General features: G+C 35.2%; 2 protein-coding genes and 1 long non-coding RNA gene across 3 annotated transcripts; 2 read left to right on the top strand and 1 right to left on the bottom strand.

Moving 5' to 3' along the window:
• Nucleotides 1–2,167: 2,167 nt before the first annotated feature.
• On the top strand, nucleotides 2,168–6,008 carry LOC140789076 (NADH dehydrogenase [ubiquinone] 1 beta subcomplex subunit 9). Its single transcript, XM_073138676.1, has 5 exons — nucleotides 2,168–2,378; nucleotides 3,150–3,191; nucleotides 4,257–4,338; nucleotides 5,231–5,286; nucleotides 5,744–6,008. Exons 1-5 carry the CDS (start codon nucleotides 2,247–2,249, stop codon nucleotides 5,777–5,779), a joined length of 348 nt encoding a protein of 115 aa, XP_072994777.1. The 5' UTR covers nucleotides 2,168–2,246; the 3' UTR covers nucleotides 5,780–6,008.
• A 308-nt stretch (nucleotides 6,009–6,316) lies between these two features.
• On the bottom strand, nucleotides 6,317–13,645 carry LOC140787947 (epimerase family protein SDR39U1 homolog, chloroplastic). Its single transcript, XM_073136987.1, has 13 exons — nucleotides 13,350–13,645; nucleotides 13,199–13,261; nucleotides 13,036–13,111; nucleotides 12,547–12,606; nucleotides 11,678–11,796; nucleotides 11,238–11,282; nucleotides 10,835–10,913; nucleotides 9,285–9,346; nucleotides 8,340–8,442; nucleotides 7,916–7,976; nucleotides 7,221–7,291; nucleotides 6,708–6,847; nucleotides 6,317–6,617 (listed from the first exon to the last, which is right to left on the bottom strand). Exons 1-13 carry the CDS (start codon nucleotides 13,428–13,430, stop codon nucleotides 6,510–6,512), a joined length of 1,068 nt encoding a protein of 355 aa, XP_072993088.1. The 5' UTR covers nucleotides 13,431–13,645; the 3' UTR covers nucleotides 6,317–6,509.
• A 246-nt stretch (nucleotides 13,646–13,891) lies between these two features.
• On the top strand, nucleotides 13,892–14,961 carry LOC140789763 (uncharacterized). Its single transcript, XR_012109245.1, has 3 exons — nucleotides 13,892–13,980; nucleotides 14,480–14,571; nucleotides 14,712–14,961. It is a non-coding gene; the product is annotated as an uncharacterized lncRNA (long non-coding RNA).
• Nucleotides 14,962–15,226: the final 265 nt, after the last annotated feature.

Below are 15,226 nucleotides of genomic sequence, written 5' to 3'. Positions count from 1 at the left end.
TCTTTATTTTAAAAAAAAGTTAAGAACTAAATTTGAGTCAAGTATGCGAATTATATTTATTTAAATTTAAGGGAGATGGATTAAAAAAAAAAGAATATTATTTATTAACAACTACCATTGACTAAAAGGTTTCTAATTGGAATCAAGGTCATAGTCAAACCCCTCAAAATATAAAGAACAATTAAGCATCCCACTCGTTTCTCGTGGATCGAGTAAATGCCATTGCCTTGCCCTGTCTGCAATCTTCTGCTTTCTCTGACTTTTTTTTTTTCTTTAAGAATTCCAACAACATTTAGTATGAAATCTAGATCTAGAGCTTGATTACATAGGCATTGATGTCACATTATATATATATATAATTATTTGGGTATATTTATATGTATAACATTCGAGAACCTTCTATTTATACATGTATAATATATATCTCATTAAATTTAATATTTGCACATATAATTTCTTAATAAAAACTCTATTAATATTAGAGACACAAAAATTATTAAAAAGAGACCAACAAAGATGATAAACAAATGCACTAAAAACTCGATAAGCAATTAGTATTTGAAAGTCAATCCGCAGTATAATTTTACTTTTCTAAAGAATATTTGTATATAAAAGAAATGTCTTCGGTCCACAATTAAGTGGACTTAATTGTGGAAGTTGTTGCTCAGTATTAATAACACTTTTTATGATTTTTCACTTATTAAATAGTTCATAATGTAACATATTTTTAAATTGAAAAGGAAATACATGCAAATAAAGAGCTCTTGAGGGGGTATACATGTAAAAAAAAGGCCCGCAATTATATTAGCTAACCGTTTTGGTCCTTGATAATTTATTAGGGGGATACTATTCTCTAATCTCTATGAACTAACTCCGTTGACTTTTCCTATTTGAACATTTGTCTAGGATGTGGATGAGTTGACCAGATCCATAACCTGTAAGTTAGGCAAAGGAATCACTTCCTTTTGGGGATTTAAATTTGGAACTTCTTTCATAAGTAGGCATTGAGCCTTTATGATTCAGATCTTTTTTTCCAACTATGTGGGGTTGGCTAAAAAGAATTGATAGGATTTTTATGAGTAAAAGTGATGATCATTTAGTGGGGTTGGATTTTTTTTTCTTTAATGACAACAAAATTGATAGAGACTTTTCTTAAATTTTTATGGTCAACGAGAGAGAAAAGTAATTAGGATGAAGAGAGTAGAAAGTCAGCAGTTGTATACTAATGATAATGTTTAGAAGACTACTACATATTTTTCTCAAACAAGGCTGCAAATTGCCTAACAAACTATACGCTAAAAACTCTAATCTCTGAGATGCCTTAGAATTTCTTTTTTTTAATCCATAGATTTCTATGGATTAAAATAAATTGCAGGAAAAACTGAAGCAAAAGAGTTAGGAACATGCCCCCCTAATAACACCCAAAAAAAGAGTAGAAAGATAGATCTTTATTCGTGAGCCAATCAACAGTAGAACTATAACATGGTCGATGATAACATTTATTAACCTTAATTAGGTTTGTGAATTCGACTTTCTAATAAGAGAATCAAACTTCAAACCAAAGATAATAATGCAATAGATTTTCTGGGCAGCTTTGGGTGCCATTCTATCCAACTTGGTATTTTTGAGAAATGAGAACCACAAAAATATCTTCTTCTTTGTTTTCGGATCCAAATAGGATATCCTCCATATAATAAATCAAATTCTTAGAGTAAGAGTGGCAGAAAAAAAAAGAGAAAATTAAAAAGGACTACAGATATATAATTTGTATTAGTCGGTCCGCGAAATTTTGAGGCTCACAGATGGCGCTTTCGGACTAATTCAATATTGCTTTTTTTTCTAACGAAAGTTCATAGACAGATGTTTCATTAAGCTCGAAGTAATAATTACAGTTAGAAATGGGATGTAGGATGAAATTCTAAAACACTTACTCTTTAGCTGAAAGACAGACCAGACCCATCAACATAAGAGTATCAGCTTGCAACGATACAAGTACTCATAAAAATAATTCGATCTTTCTCGATGCGTTAAATTGCGAACTTATAATGCAACCGCATTCTATGGTCCAAAATCATAAAACTGTAGGAAAAATTCGGCCCGGCTGGGACTTCTGGGAGTAATTGGGCTTTGGACTGGGCCGCTATATTTTGTCCCGATTCGAGGATAGTGTCGTCTTAGTCACCAGATCGAGGAGAGCAACGGAAGCGAGAGAGAGAGAGAGAGAGAGAGAGACGAAGGCGTAGGGGATGACCATCGCAGGCGCGGCCGGATATCTTGCGCGGAGGGCGGCGCAGAAGGAGCGGGTGCGCCTCCTCTACCGGCGAGCACTCAAGGACACCCTCAACTGGGCCGTACACCGCCACCTCTTCTACCAAGATGTAGACTCCCGAACTCCTCCTCCTCCTCTCTCTCTATTCTATTTCATTTTGCTGCTAGATCTTGTGATCTTTGTTTGCCCGGATGTAGCGTTACTCTCTTGGGTTGTGCGGCAGCGGTGTTTGATGGGATGCCGAAGCTGAAACCGTGCTATTGGATCAAAGATTTGGTTTTTTAGGTATAGGGTGATTTGGGGCAATGTTCTTACTGAGGATCTAGGGGTAGATGAACTTTGATTTCGACCTCGTTAGTCGTTTGTCTAGATTGGTCTATAAGTTGGTTGAATTCTTGTTGACAATCAAAATCCAAGAACTGATCTTAATGGATATAAGCAAATGTCCTTGACTTAATTAAGAGCTTTAGTTTTGAAATGGAAACTTTTTTTTATAGAAATATCTGGCATTCCCACTCTTGGGGAGTAGAAATGTTTACTGTCAAAGCAGGCTTTATTCTTGTCTTTTATTCAAGCATTTTATGAGATTAGATGTTTCCTTTCTACATTAGTTCACAGATAAGTCATCAACTATCAGGAAGGAAATCAGTTTAGTTGCTTTCCAGTGTACTTCTGTTCAGAAAATTATTGCCTGATAATACCAGTTGCTTCCTGTGGCTAAAACTAGTTTCCTTTTAAGAAACAAGAAGAAGTAGGGGAAGCGATATATTTCTGTCATCATTGAACTTCCTGGTCGATCTCACATGTAGAACTGTTGATATTAGATCATAAGATTTATTTTACAGCTGCTATTTACTTTTGTTTAATGTTCTTCTCTCAGGCATCGGATCTAAGAGAGAAGTTTGAGGCGAACAAACATGTGGTACGATCATTTTGTCCATTTACTTTAACCATTTTCCGTACAATCACACATTGTTAATGGTTCAATATTTCATGGTCTTTCTTTTCTTTAAGCAATTGCTGCCTATGATCATTTTTGTGAAATTGCTATCTTCTTTTGATTGCCAATCATGCCGAACAGATTTATCTTGTTTTATACAAAACTTTAGTTCGTTAGTTGTCCTTGAGTTACATACAAGTGGACGACTACAATTGTTGCACTATTTTGCCATTTTATGTATAATTACATGTTAAAAGGAATAAAAAGGAAGGTGTTTATCAGTCACTGAGTATCTCGGTATCTCTCTTGCTTTCCATGAGCTGACCCAAAAAAGGGGGGAAAAATAGAAGATGACAATTCTAGAATGTTGTACAAGTAACAAGAAAGATATTACAACAGAAGATTACAAATAACCTTTCTATAATCTCAATTCAAGGACCCAATTCATATGTCCAACTACTGATTAGGGCAACTGCTCCCATCCTCAGCATTCAAATTTGTTCGACTTCCTTACAATGGTGTTCATGTTTAGTTAAACTCATATGATTCTGTCTACTAATTCTTCCAGAGGATTTCCCCTTTCAAGAGTTACTTTATAAGTCTAAGAAAGTATGAGTGTTTAAGAGGAAATAGATATTCCAGCTGCTAAGAAAAATGGATCACCTTGCATATTGATCTTTTTTTATGTTACAGTGAGCAGGCTGTTCTTTCATACATTGCCATTCATTGGTGAGGTTCTGCAACTGTCATATAACTATTTGTGATATGCTCTTTACAAACTGTATGCCTCTTGCTGATACTATCCTTTAAAGATTCAACAGCTTCTAAATAATAAAGGTTGAATCACATCATTATGTCTTTTAATACTTTTATTCCTTTTCCTAATTTAGTCTTGTACACTTTTGTCAATTGCTTACTTTACATGATGTGACTAATGTAGTTGTTCAGTTCCATTTTATGGCCAATTGGTTATTAAGGAGAGCTTCAAAAGAAAGAGATGTATTCATGGATATAATTTTACATTGTTGAAATTTGGTGAAATTGCAGGAAGATTTAGACACTATTGATAGGCTCATTGCTGAGGGGGAAGCAACTTATAACAATTTCCAGCACCCTGATCCTTATATTGGTGAGTCAAAATTTCATCGATCTTGTTATAGTATGGTCCTTTTTGTTCCTTATTGTCATATTTTATTAATATCATTTCCAAAGAGAGCTGAATGGATTGAGTGTTTAATGTAGTGACCTCATTTATTTGGGTATTTTCTTCTTTCTTTTGGAGAAAATTTACTTTTTAATATCTTTATATTCCATATAATGCAGTTCAGTAATATTGAAGCATGCTTTGGGCTCGTAAGACTTGGATGTTTTAGATATTAATGTTGTTTGTTGAGGTGTACTTACCAACTTTTTCATGTCATGAGTTGCTAGTTGTCTATTATTGTTTTAGGATGGTGAGGAACTTAGGATGCTCTTACAAATTAGAAAGACTGAAAATCATAATTGTGAGCATGTTTAATTATCCAGACATCAATGCTTATGAGTTGACAGAAGGGATCCATATCTTTCAATTTTTTCCTTACACTTTGCTTCAAGGTAAAGAATAATTCTTGAGAGACTTGTTTAAGAGCAAATACATGTTCCCCAAAATATTTTTGGGAAAGTAATAGAAAGCTGATTATTGTTTAGCAGACAAAACCTCCATATTTCAGTGGAAAAATTGATAGAGTATAACTTGGATCAGTGTACATGACTTTTATAATTTTATTTGATTTTCTTTTTCAATACAGTCTAGTGTGCAGGAATATTTTGATTAACTTTTGCTAGACTCTTGCACATTTCTTCTATTACCTTATTCATGAAGCTTGGCTATGGTTGCACACTACCTGCCTAATTATTCCAAAATGCTGTACAATTTCTCAAGGGATATTTGCACTCTTTATTCTGATGTATTATTTTTCTCCATCATCTATTCAGTAGGTAGTGCCATTATTTTATATGTTTTATTTTCTGAATTGCAGTTCCATGGGCTCCTGGTGGCTCCAAATTTACTCGAAATCCTCCTCCACCTCAGGGGGTAAGATATTTGCTTTAGTGGTGGAAATGCTCATTTGTATAAGCCGGCCTACGAATTCCCAGAAGATAGTTTATCCTGACAAAGCATATGAAAATTAACTTACAATTATTGTTTTCACGGATATTATGGAGAAACCAATTACTAAATAACAAGTAGTAAGTTCAAATATGCTTGAAAAAGAAACCAAGTAGTAAATAGCAGTTTGTGTAAACGGTTCAGAAACAGCCCCGAGCTGGTTGTGAACTTGTTATGCAGTAATTTCAAGTTTTCTACTCTTTTGTACTTAATTTGTACGTCCTTATCTTGTCCTCGAATAAGAATGTAGTTTAGAAGATGATTCAATTATTTTTCACTATTTGTTACTCGATAGACTATAGCATCCTGGTTCTTTGTGCTGCCCTGTTTGCATTCTTATTTTGTTCTTCGCCTCACTTAGTGTGTCTTTTGTTTTGTGCAGATTGAGATTATTTACAATTATGGCAGAGAAGATTAACAAACTTAGAATATCATCTTTGAAGAAAAGTTTGGCACTTTTGCAGTGCAAAGATGCTCTTCCCTGTTTCATATCTCAGCCACTGTGATTAATAAAACGAATTCACAAGTGCTTAGGTCTCTGTTTGTTTATGTCGTGGAAGCTTGTATTAAAGATATTTCTGTGCTCTTGAGTCGCATGTGCAATAAACCTAGATTGCTTTTATCACACAACTCGATCATTTTGAGAATTTACTCGTTTTTCTTTTGCCGTCTATATTTTGTCTGATTATTACCTATTCTTGCCCTTTTGGTGTAAATATAGAGAGAACGAGAGAGATAGAATTGTTCTTGAACCTCGAGATTTAGAAAAAAAAGAAAAAAAAAACTTATTCCAATTCCAAGATTGACAGTTGAAGGCTCTTGTTCTTTTGAGTGATTGAAAAGATCAAGCTCTTTATTGTGTACTCCAAGTAAATTCCTTGATGTAAACACGAGCGTACCTCAAAATGAACAAACAAATAATACGAGAATGAGTCCTCATAAAAGTCATTGCAAATGGTGAAATGGAAATCCGTATTTAAATTCCATCAAGTATGAAGCATTAGCTTAGTCCCAAAATCTTTATCGAAGAAATCATATGCGTCAATATTCACTATTTGCAATGATTATAGTCATGGTCACCATGTAGGAAACCTTGCAACTCTATAAGAAAGAACAAATAAATAATACAATAGAAAGAAATTGTTAAATCATAGCTCCTTGCTGATCGCCTTCAGTGCATCTTTAACATATGGATACTTGTATGAGAACCCCAACTCCTTTGCCCTAACTGGAAGCACTCTTTGCCCTTCCAAAACCTACAATTGGCATATGTTCAACTATCTGTCATAATGTGATCTTCTAAACGAGTACTGGGTCAAAGTATATGAAACATATTGGATACTTACTACTGAGGCGCCTTCCCCAAGGACTGCTTTGAGTGCAAAATCTGGTACAGGCAACCAAGAGGGGCGGCCGATAACTTCGCCAAGCTGGCCGCACATTTCTGACAACCGAACTGGATTTGGAGCTGTTCCATTAATTATGCCTGAAAATACCAAAGTCCTGTTATTGAGGCTGTAACATATTTACTTTAAGACATTGAAATGCGGCAATAGATCATTATCTTCATTCGGCATAACATGTCGAGAAGTGGAAAGCATGAGATCATACAAGAGCATTCAATTTACAGCTAATCTAAGAAGTGCTGGAAGATTGCATTGAACGACTGATAACAAGAAGCTATAAGAGCCCACTGTAGTCTTCAGCAAAGTCTTTGCTACAATGGAAACTTCTTAATTTTTATATAATTTAGATGATTGACGAGTCTTCTCCAAAAAATTGTAGAAGAACTGAGTACCACTGAAAGAACTGAATAGGTTAAACATCAAAACTTAGTCCAGTAAAAATAAGAAAGCTACCTTTGTATGAGGGATTTATTAGAGCCTCACATATGAGGTTCACCAAGTCATCCAGATGGATCCAAGAAAACCTGCAATGGAAACATACAAAAAATTCATCACTCAAAGGTGGAAAAATGGCAGAAAAGATATATGGTACTCCAAAGATTGTTGTTTTTCACATCCTAAAACTGAATTTTTATTTTTCATATTTATTGCAATCCACGTCCTCTTTTCACTATTTTTAATTCAACCACTTTATACTCTCTTCTGGTTTTGTATTCAATCTTCATTTTGGAAAGATTTATACAACATGTTGCATATTTTTGGCTATGGTGCTGCTCCAGTTTCTGCCTTTTATCCAAAAGTAATGTGAATTTAAAATTTCTACCTACGCGTTTCCCTATCAAGAAAAAGAATCCCATTTTTTCAAGAGCAGTGCATTGTCACAAGTCCTACAATAGCATAAACAGAAGCATACACTAGTGCTGGATAATTAACAAATGAAATTGTTAACTTAAAAACAAACTTGAAATTATCAGTTTCTGACAGTAGAAATTTTTTTTCCTCTATGCAATAATAAATGCACTTTGCAGAACAGATAGAGGATCCATACATCTCTGTCCAAAAATTTGGGAGGGACTAAATGGCTTGATTTTTCTGGGAAATACTACAAAAGAATCTGATGTTGTGACAAGGTGGGGAATAAAATTTACCATTGCTTTCCGGAACCCAGAGGACCACCAGCAAACATCATAAATAGAGGAATCATTTTAGCTGCATAATGTCCAAATGAAAGGCATGAGAATATTTTTTGCAAAATATCAGTCAACTTTGTAATTAGATATTTATACAATGTGTAACATGTAAACTTTAAGAATAGCATTACAGGCTGAGCATTGTGACTACTTCATAGTTGCTTGAGCAAACCTCATGTTTGCTACAAGATGCTTGAGTAACAATGAGGTTACATTATCTACGTTTGCAAATATAAAATATCAATTTGGAGTTGCCAAAGTGTGATTAGAATATCTACAGCCACTGAAGGGCATAAAAATCTCTTGCGCTTACATAGAAAACCATTTTACAAGTATCATAAATGGTAAGTAAAAGAAAGATCATTGAAGGAACTAGCCAAACCTAGAGCACCACCGTCTTTGCCAAGAACAACACCGATGCGAATAAGCACCAGCCTAACATTATTATCCACCTCAGATGCCTTTGCTTCCCATTCTCTACAAACCTGAAAACACATTAATCCCAAAGAAAGAGCATGATATGCTATTAAAAATTTGAAACACCAGAAAATTCTAGAAAAATCTGGAATGAATTATTTAAGAAGCCCTGACTAAAGGGATCACTATAATACTTATGAGATGGTTATGCCTTTGGTTTCTAAGATATGTTATGTAATCATAAAGATATGCTTATAAAACTAAATATAAGAAAATGAATGAGTCAAGATTGATAGAATAAGTGATTAGACCGAGAAAATGAGGAACAACAAATTCTACATAATCACATTGGATTTGAAGAGCAACTGCCAATTTCTCAGAATCAGTTCAAGCAAACTTTTACAAACCACATGGTTTTAAATTCAGCTATGGGTCACTCTTCATGGACCTTGCCACCATCTCCTTTAGTTATTTTATTCGAGGACACATTCACAAATCAAAATGAAAGCTATCTAGTGTACATTAATCATCTGGTAGCTGAAGTTCTGTGTCTGTGGCCTGTGATAACATCTTATATCTTTGGAAAGAAGACATCTTAACTTACATGATTTACTTCTTAATGGATACCTGTAAGTCTAACTGTATTAACAATTAACATCTAGAATCTTCAAACTCAAAAGAATAGCGTGTCAACATTTAAAGATGAGAGTCTGATTCTAAAGCATTCTTCACATAATAGGTTGATCAGAAAAATTAAGGAAATCTTCTATTCTTCCAAGCCAAAATACTACCTGCACAAAATTCTCTCGAATCCCACCCTCAATATCAATGAACAATAAACTAAAAGATGCTGCAACATAAAGTATTCAAAGGTATGTATGCATAATAATATATCCAGATGATCTATTACCTCAGAAAGATAGTCATTTCCCGACGGACTCGTCTCATCAAAGCTATGAGTTTCACTTGTTCCTGTAAGTGTGCCAGCATACAGACTTAACCTCTTTCTCATGAATGTAAATGAAGGTCACCTTTGTAGACTTGATTAAAAGAAGAGGCATTATCTGAGTAAGCTAAAGACATGCTTGAATTATTTCCAAGTGTGAAGAATTTTTCTGCTTGATCATAATTGAATGAATTAAAAGGGTATAGTCATTAATTATAGGTACGTGTATAATAAAGAATTTCATATTTGTCTTCTGTTTTCTAGAGTTTTAAGAGTTACACCCTTGCATCAAGTGAGCCATGGATGACCAAAAACTTGCATATCTATTGTCTGACATGAGAAAATCCTACTTAGATTTTGAGTTCATGGTTCATGACTTCCTTAACACCAACTTCTGAGATGCAATCTTAACATCTATGGAGGACAAATGCACACATACTGATGTGAACTCTTTCATGCATGATGTAGCATGACTTCAGACTATATATGCAGAAACATACATGAAAATCTATCTAGAAATTGGAAAAGGAATATCAGAATAACATTTTTTGTCAAATGAGATTGTTTTTGTGTCTTCGTTTATTTGTTCCTTCAAGATGAAGAAAATTCCTTACATCGATTGACAGATTCCATATCTTTCTTCTTCTCTAGCTTCTAAATGGCCTTACAAATTCATGGCAAGATCAACTTGATTTTGTCACAGTGAGGAGTACGGCATGCTTTTATAGGTTATTGGTTTCAGGTTGGAAGCTGGTTGTATTTGTAAATTCTTTATGAACCTTAACAACCTTGCTTTCTATTCTATGCAACTCTACATTATTACAGAACTCTTGAAGATGATGATTGATGTTGCTTGACAAAAGGTCACTTAACGTAGAATCATTCTTAATCTCTCTCTACATGTCTATGTGTTTTGTGTCATAGTAGGCCGCAGATCAGTCCACTCACAGAACCCTGTTCCTAGCTCTATTATCCAACCTCCACCCACCAGTTCACGAGAGTCCAGGCCCTTCTGATCTATGGTTTTTATCCGGTGCTCTAGGTCTCAAAACTGCTTTCGCCATCAAATATCCTTTTAAGCTGGATAATAATTATCGTAAAAGCAACAATCACATGTTTAAGCATATAATGACATTACTTTTCAGTTTTCACAGTGTTAGAAGAAGAAACATAGTGCTAAACTACTTCTAAGTAAAACAAGGAAGATTATAAAAGAATTTGGAAATGTATCACCACTAAACCAGAATGACTATGCTAGTAAAAGAAGTAAAGCATAACTACAAGAATGCATTGAGCTATACATGTGAGTAGAGAATTATATTAGTAGTTCTTTTATTAGTTTTAATTAGAGAATTATATTAGTAGTTTTTGAGTGTGTGACTTTATGCTTGTATGCTTCCTTTGGATACATTTGTCTCTCTGCATGTAGTATTTATTTTGGGCAGTGGGCTAGAGAACAATAATAAGCATACTAAAAAAAGGGATCCGAATCAGGAGACTAGTTAGCTGCATACCATAATAACCAACAGCTGTTGCACTGATGAAAACTGAAGGCCGCACATCCACATTAGACTGGTTTACATAGCCTACAATCTTTAGCACATTAAATACATTCATTAGATGGACGATGAGACAGAGGAGGAGTCCACTTTGAAAATTTAAGAATTATTTTCATTTTAACAGTTCTAACCTATAACCATGGACAGACACAAAAACTAGCATGATTGGCAAATGGCAAGGCATTTGTGCACTGGTGTGTGCGAACCATGCTAAGTATTCAGAATAGGGGGGTCCACATCATATGTGTGCCAATAGCCTAGCAACCTATCACATACAATAACAAATGCCATACTTTGATGTAACATTGACCTGGCTTTGCTTAATATGATAAGTGAGGACAAATAAGATTATAATTACCTTTGATGTAGTGTTCACCCTACTTTGCTTAATCTCCTTCTTAATCTGCATTTAATAATCCAACTTTTAATAAGGCCGTAATGAAATGATCAATCTATGCACTAGCTGTGAAGCTTCTTATATGCCAATCACAAGAATTTCAAAATTTAGATAGAATGAGAGATACAGGAAGATTCTCACTGCTAGCAGTGTGGACCTTGATATTAAGTATTGACCTCTATCAAGGATTCCTTTCATTTATAAACCCAGAATTCTCTAACTAAACATCAGAATTATAAAAGCTACACTCAATTGCGCCTTATCATCAAACTCCAGTTTGGCAAAATAAGAGATAAATAGAAAGAGGGCAAAAGAAGAAAATTGGTATATTTGTGAAAATATAAAACTCGTTGATAGATAGATACAAACAGTCAAGAACTCCAAGTTGTGAAGCAACCAACCTCAGATGACCACCTTGTACTTATGGGCAATCCAGCTAAGTTAACAACAGCATTTGAACCTTGAATGCATTTTTCCCACTCTCTTTCCTCGGCAATAAGAACTTGTGGAAAGTTTTCAACTGCAACAATGCCAAGAATTAATAAAAAACAGATGCTTTGATAGAAAAAGAGAAAAAAATGTGATGATATAAGCACAAGCAATTTTTTTGTATAACACCTTCTTTCATTTTAATCCTAATACCCTCTGTCTAATTGCTATTCTCTAACATTTATTGTTTAGAAGTTGATGTTGCAAGCTGCAAGTATTACTTGTGTTATATTCAGAATATTGCACAGAATTCAGCAACATGATTTTGGATTTCCTAGGTAAATTTTCATTTTAATTGTAGAAGTATAATATACCAAAGTTGAAAATTATTCTTTACTCAGTTCATCAAATTTCACCTTCTTATCTCCTTTTCACCCTAAGTGAGAAGTGGAATTCATATTTGAAATTTTCCCTAGAAGATCACTTCCCTACGTCTGCCATACATCAGTAGGACAGCTTAATAGCATTGAGAATTCAAGATCATCCTTTCCGGAGTAGAAAATTACGGTTCTTGCTTATGCAATTTAAGCAGATGCCACCAGGTAGTAGTTTTGTATCTTCAAGATTCCACATTATATGGTATTATTTCCAAAATAAAAGGGAGTGTTGATTATGTTTCATAAGCATTCTGTATTAAATGGGTATTTTATCTGCTATACTGACCTAAAGGTGAAGAAAGTGGCACATATCTTAGGTTCCATCAGATAGACTTATTTTTAATTGATGACTGCAAAATGTAACTCATAACATGAGATATTAGAAATAGCAATTACCTTCTTACCAGGAAAAACTAATCGTGCCTTTGCTCGCGATCGTGTTAAAACATGAACTTTATGATCGTCTGCATCAAATGAATAGTTTTTCAACCTTAGAAATTGAAAGCCCTCACAAGTTCATAACACCCCAATTGTACTATTGATATTTGAAACAGATATAAAATATTAAAATATGACGGCAGCTGAAGAGCTGAACAGGTCCTGACAGAATATATTCTTTTAGCGAACACAAAAAGTATCTCTAGAAAACATTGGAGAATGAATATAATTAAGAAAACTATGCATCTATCCAAACCACTACTGAAGAAGGCCAAATAGAAGGCAAGATTGCTAATGTTTTACTTGATTTCTTATTTTCTCGTTACCTAATAAAAAATTATTTCTATCTTACACTACCAAATTTCTATTAATGAGAATAGTAGATTACACACATTGTTAAGATTAACTAGCAAATATCTGAATAACATTGCAAACTTGGTGGCTTTCAATCAAACCTGAGAGTAACTTCTTTACTAATCTTTGGCCAATAAAACCCGTAGCTCCAGTTATTGAGACTATCATCTGACTTCCCTAAATAAAAGATAAAATATATTATTTTGGGAGCAATCATGCCATTAAATTACAAAAATAGATGCATTCAAGAGAGAAAGCAACTACCTGAGAAGACCCGGAATTGCTACCGCTGACGCACACCACTCTGCATCTCTTCCCATCGCGTGCCTGCAAAAAATCTAGGGTTTGCTCATCACATACGATTAAAGAAGCACAATCGAGGAAGGCAACCATCAAATTGGAGGAGGGAACGCACGAGGGAAGTTGGTTTCGGAAGAGAGAGGAAGGGGGAAATGACGGAGTTGGAGAAGGAGATCGAGGAAGTGGAGAGCACCATTTGGGGCGGAAAGTGGCGACGGAAGTGACTTTCTCGGCGGGTAGGAAGCGGAGCGAATGGAGGCGCATGATAGGGAGTGGGAGGAGGAAGTGAGGATGGGGTTTTAGGAAGAGGAGGAGAGGGCGTGGAGTCGTCGTGTTAACTGTCGGGCCACAGGAAGTGGTACTTTCTGACAGCCACTCGCCACTTACCCTTTTGCTATGGTGGTCTAGTACTATTCTCTTTGTCAACGTGGAAATCCAGTTAAGAGAAATAACTATTCTCTTTGTCAACGTGGCCGAATCTGGACCGTTTGTCTTAGCCTTTGAGATTGTGATCACAATCCTAACTAGGAATTTTGCTAATTTATTTGAATACCGCATTCGCGCCACTTGCGATTTCGCGCGCAGCCACGCCGCCATCTATCTCTTTCTCCTCGTCTCCTTCCTCTCCTTCGCTTCACATTGCTCTTCTTCGTGAAGGGAAGATTGAGGCGATGAAAGAGGGAGCAGAGAGCGACGTGGCCGATTTGTGACGTGTGCGCTATTCCGCCGCCTCATCGGCCGAAAAGGTTTGTTATTTTTTTTTCTCTGAATTCTTTCGGATTTTACTCGTTCTTGGTGTTAGGCTCGTGAGTTGTGCATTTTGTACTATTTGGCTAATGGGTTTGTGTTTATCTTTCCATGGATTTGTAGTAAAGTTGGGGTCTTGGAATGTCCACAGTGTGTTTGAAGAAATTTCTTGAGTTGGGATTATTAGGTTTGCCTAATGCTATTATAGCCAGATTACATGTACTATGTAAATCTCTTTGTCATAATAAGGATATAATGTGCAGAACTCTTGATTCACTTCTGTACTAGTTTTAGGAATTAAGACTTAATCATGTTGTAGAATTTTTTGTACTTACTGGGAACTAAAATTTCCCCTCATATCTGGATGTATCTTTCTTTTACTGCGAAATAGATGATAGTTCATTGTGCTAGCAATGTGACATCTTCTGTTGAATGCCCTATTTTTCATATTTTGTTTTTGTTCTGCTGCATTAAATCTAACCATTGGTCGTTTATTAGTTTGCAGGGACAACCCAAAAAAATTAATCGATCTAAATATGAGATCTTCATGAGCTCATGGGCAGGCTTCAAATACCCAGCTTTGCACTCAGGTTCCTGAGCTTATATACATTGTTTTCTGATTTATACTAGCACTTTGAATAAGTTGATATACTTCAGATCTAACTGTAGAATTCATAGAGAATGGATCATCCAAATCGCTAATAACTACAATTCCGTATGTATCTCACAGCAGTGCCCTTCTGAAAGAGATGCAGAGAAGCAGCATGTAGCATTTGCCTGTTGAATGAACACTGAGTTTTGTACAATTCACTCTATGAGTGCTTCAAGCGCTTGGGTCTTGTTGTGAAGAAGTTTGCGTTGTTCAAACTATATAATCACATGTATGACAATTCACTAAGATGTAGACGTTTAAAAATAATTGCAACTGTACAGGTTCCAACACAGTTCGTGCTCAACACCTCTCTATTTAGACTTATTATGATAAATCTCTCTTTTAATATGCAATCGAGCAAGGCTCATCTTAGTTAAATCTCACTTGCCTGAATCAAATGACCATCTAAACTTTAAAACCAGAACACCCAACGATAAAGAAAAGAGTTCTTCTAACACAATGCAAACTGTTTTCAAGAAAAAGATAAAGGGGATAATAATTTACAAGCTTCAAAGACCTACTACGTCCACATGACAAAAGCAAAGAGAAGAGAAATCTAATGCGATTTGACTTCGAAGTGCCCACCTTTGAAT

The sequence above is a fragment of the Typha latifolia genome, chromosome 5, assembly GCF_019914945.1.
Source record: "Typha latifolia isolate L0001 chromosome 5, TyphaL0001v2, whole genome shotgun sequence".
NCBI lineage: Eukaryota > Viridiplantae > Streptophyta > Magnoliopsida > Poales > Typhaceae > Typha > Typha latifolia.
This window is presented reverse-complemented; position numbering and strand designations above follow the sequence as displayed.

Excerpts from the sequence above, each read along its gene's own strand:
- LOC140787947 (XM_073136987.1), bottom strand. The coding sequence starts at position 13,430 with ATGGTGCTCTCCACTTCCTCGATCTCCTTCTCCAACTCCGTCATTTCC. Across the intron at positions 13,262-13,349 it reads TTCCGAAACCAACTTCCCTC|GCACGCGATGGGAAGAGATG; the intron begins GTGCGTTCCCTC and ends GATTTTTTGCAG. Across the intron at positions 7,977-8,339 it reads CAAAGACGGTGGTGCTCTAG|CTAAAATGATTCCTCTATTT; the intron begins GTTTGGCTAGTT and ends GACATTATGCAG.
- LOC140789076 (XM_073138676.1), top strand. The coding sequence starts at position 2,247 with ATGACCATCGCAGGCGCGGCCGGATATCTTGCGCGGAGGGCGGCGCAG. Across the intron at positions 2,379-3,149 it reads GCCACCTCTTCTACCAAGAT|GCATCGGATCTAAGAGAGAA; the intron begins GTAGACTCCCGA and ends TTCTTCTCTCAG. Across the intron at positions 4,339-5,230 it reads GCACCCTGATCCTTATATTG|TTCCATGGGCTCCTGGTGGC; the intron begins GTGAGTCAAAAT and ends TCTGAATTGCAG.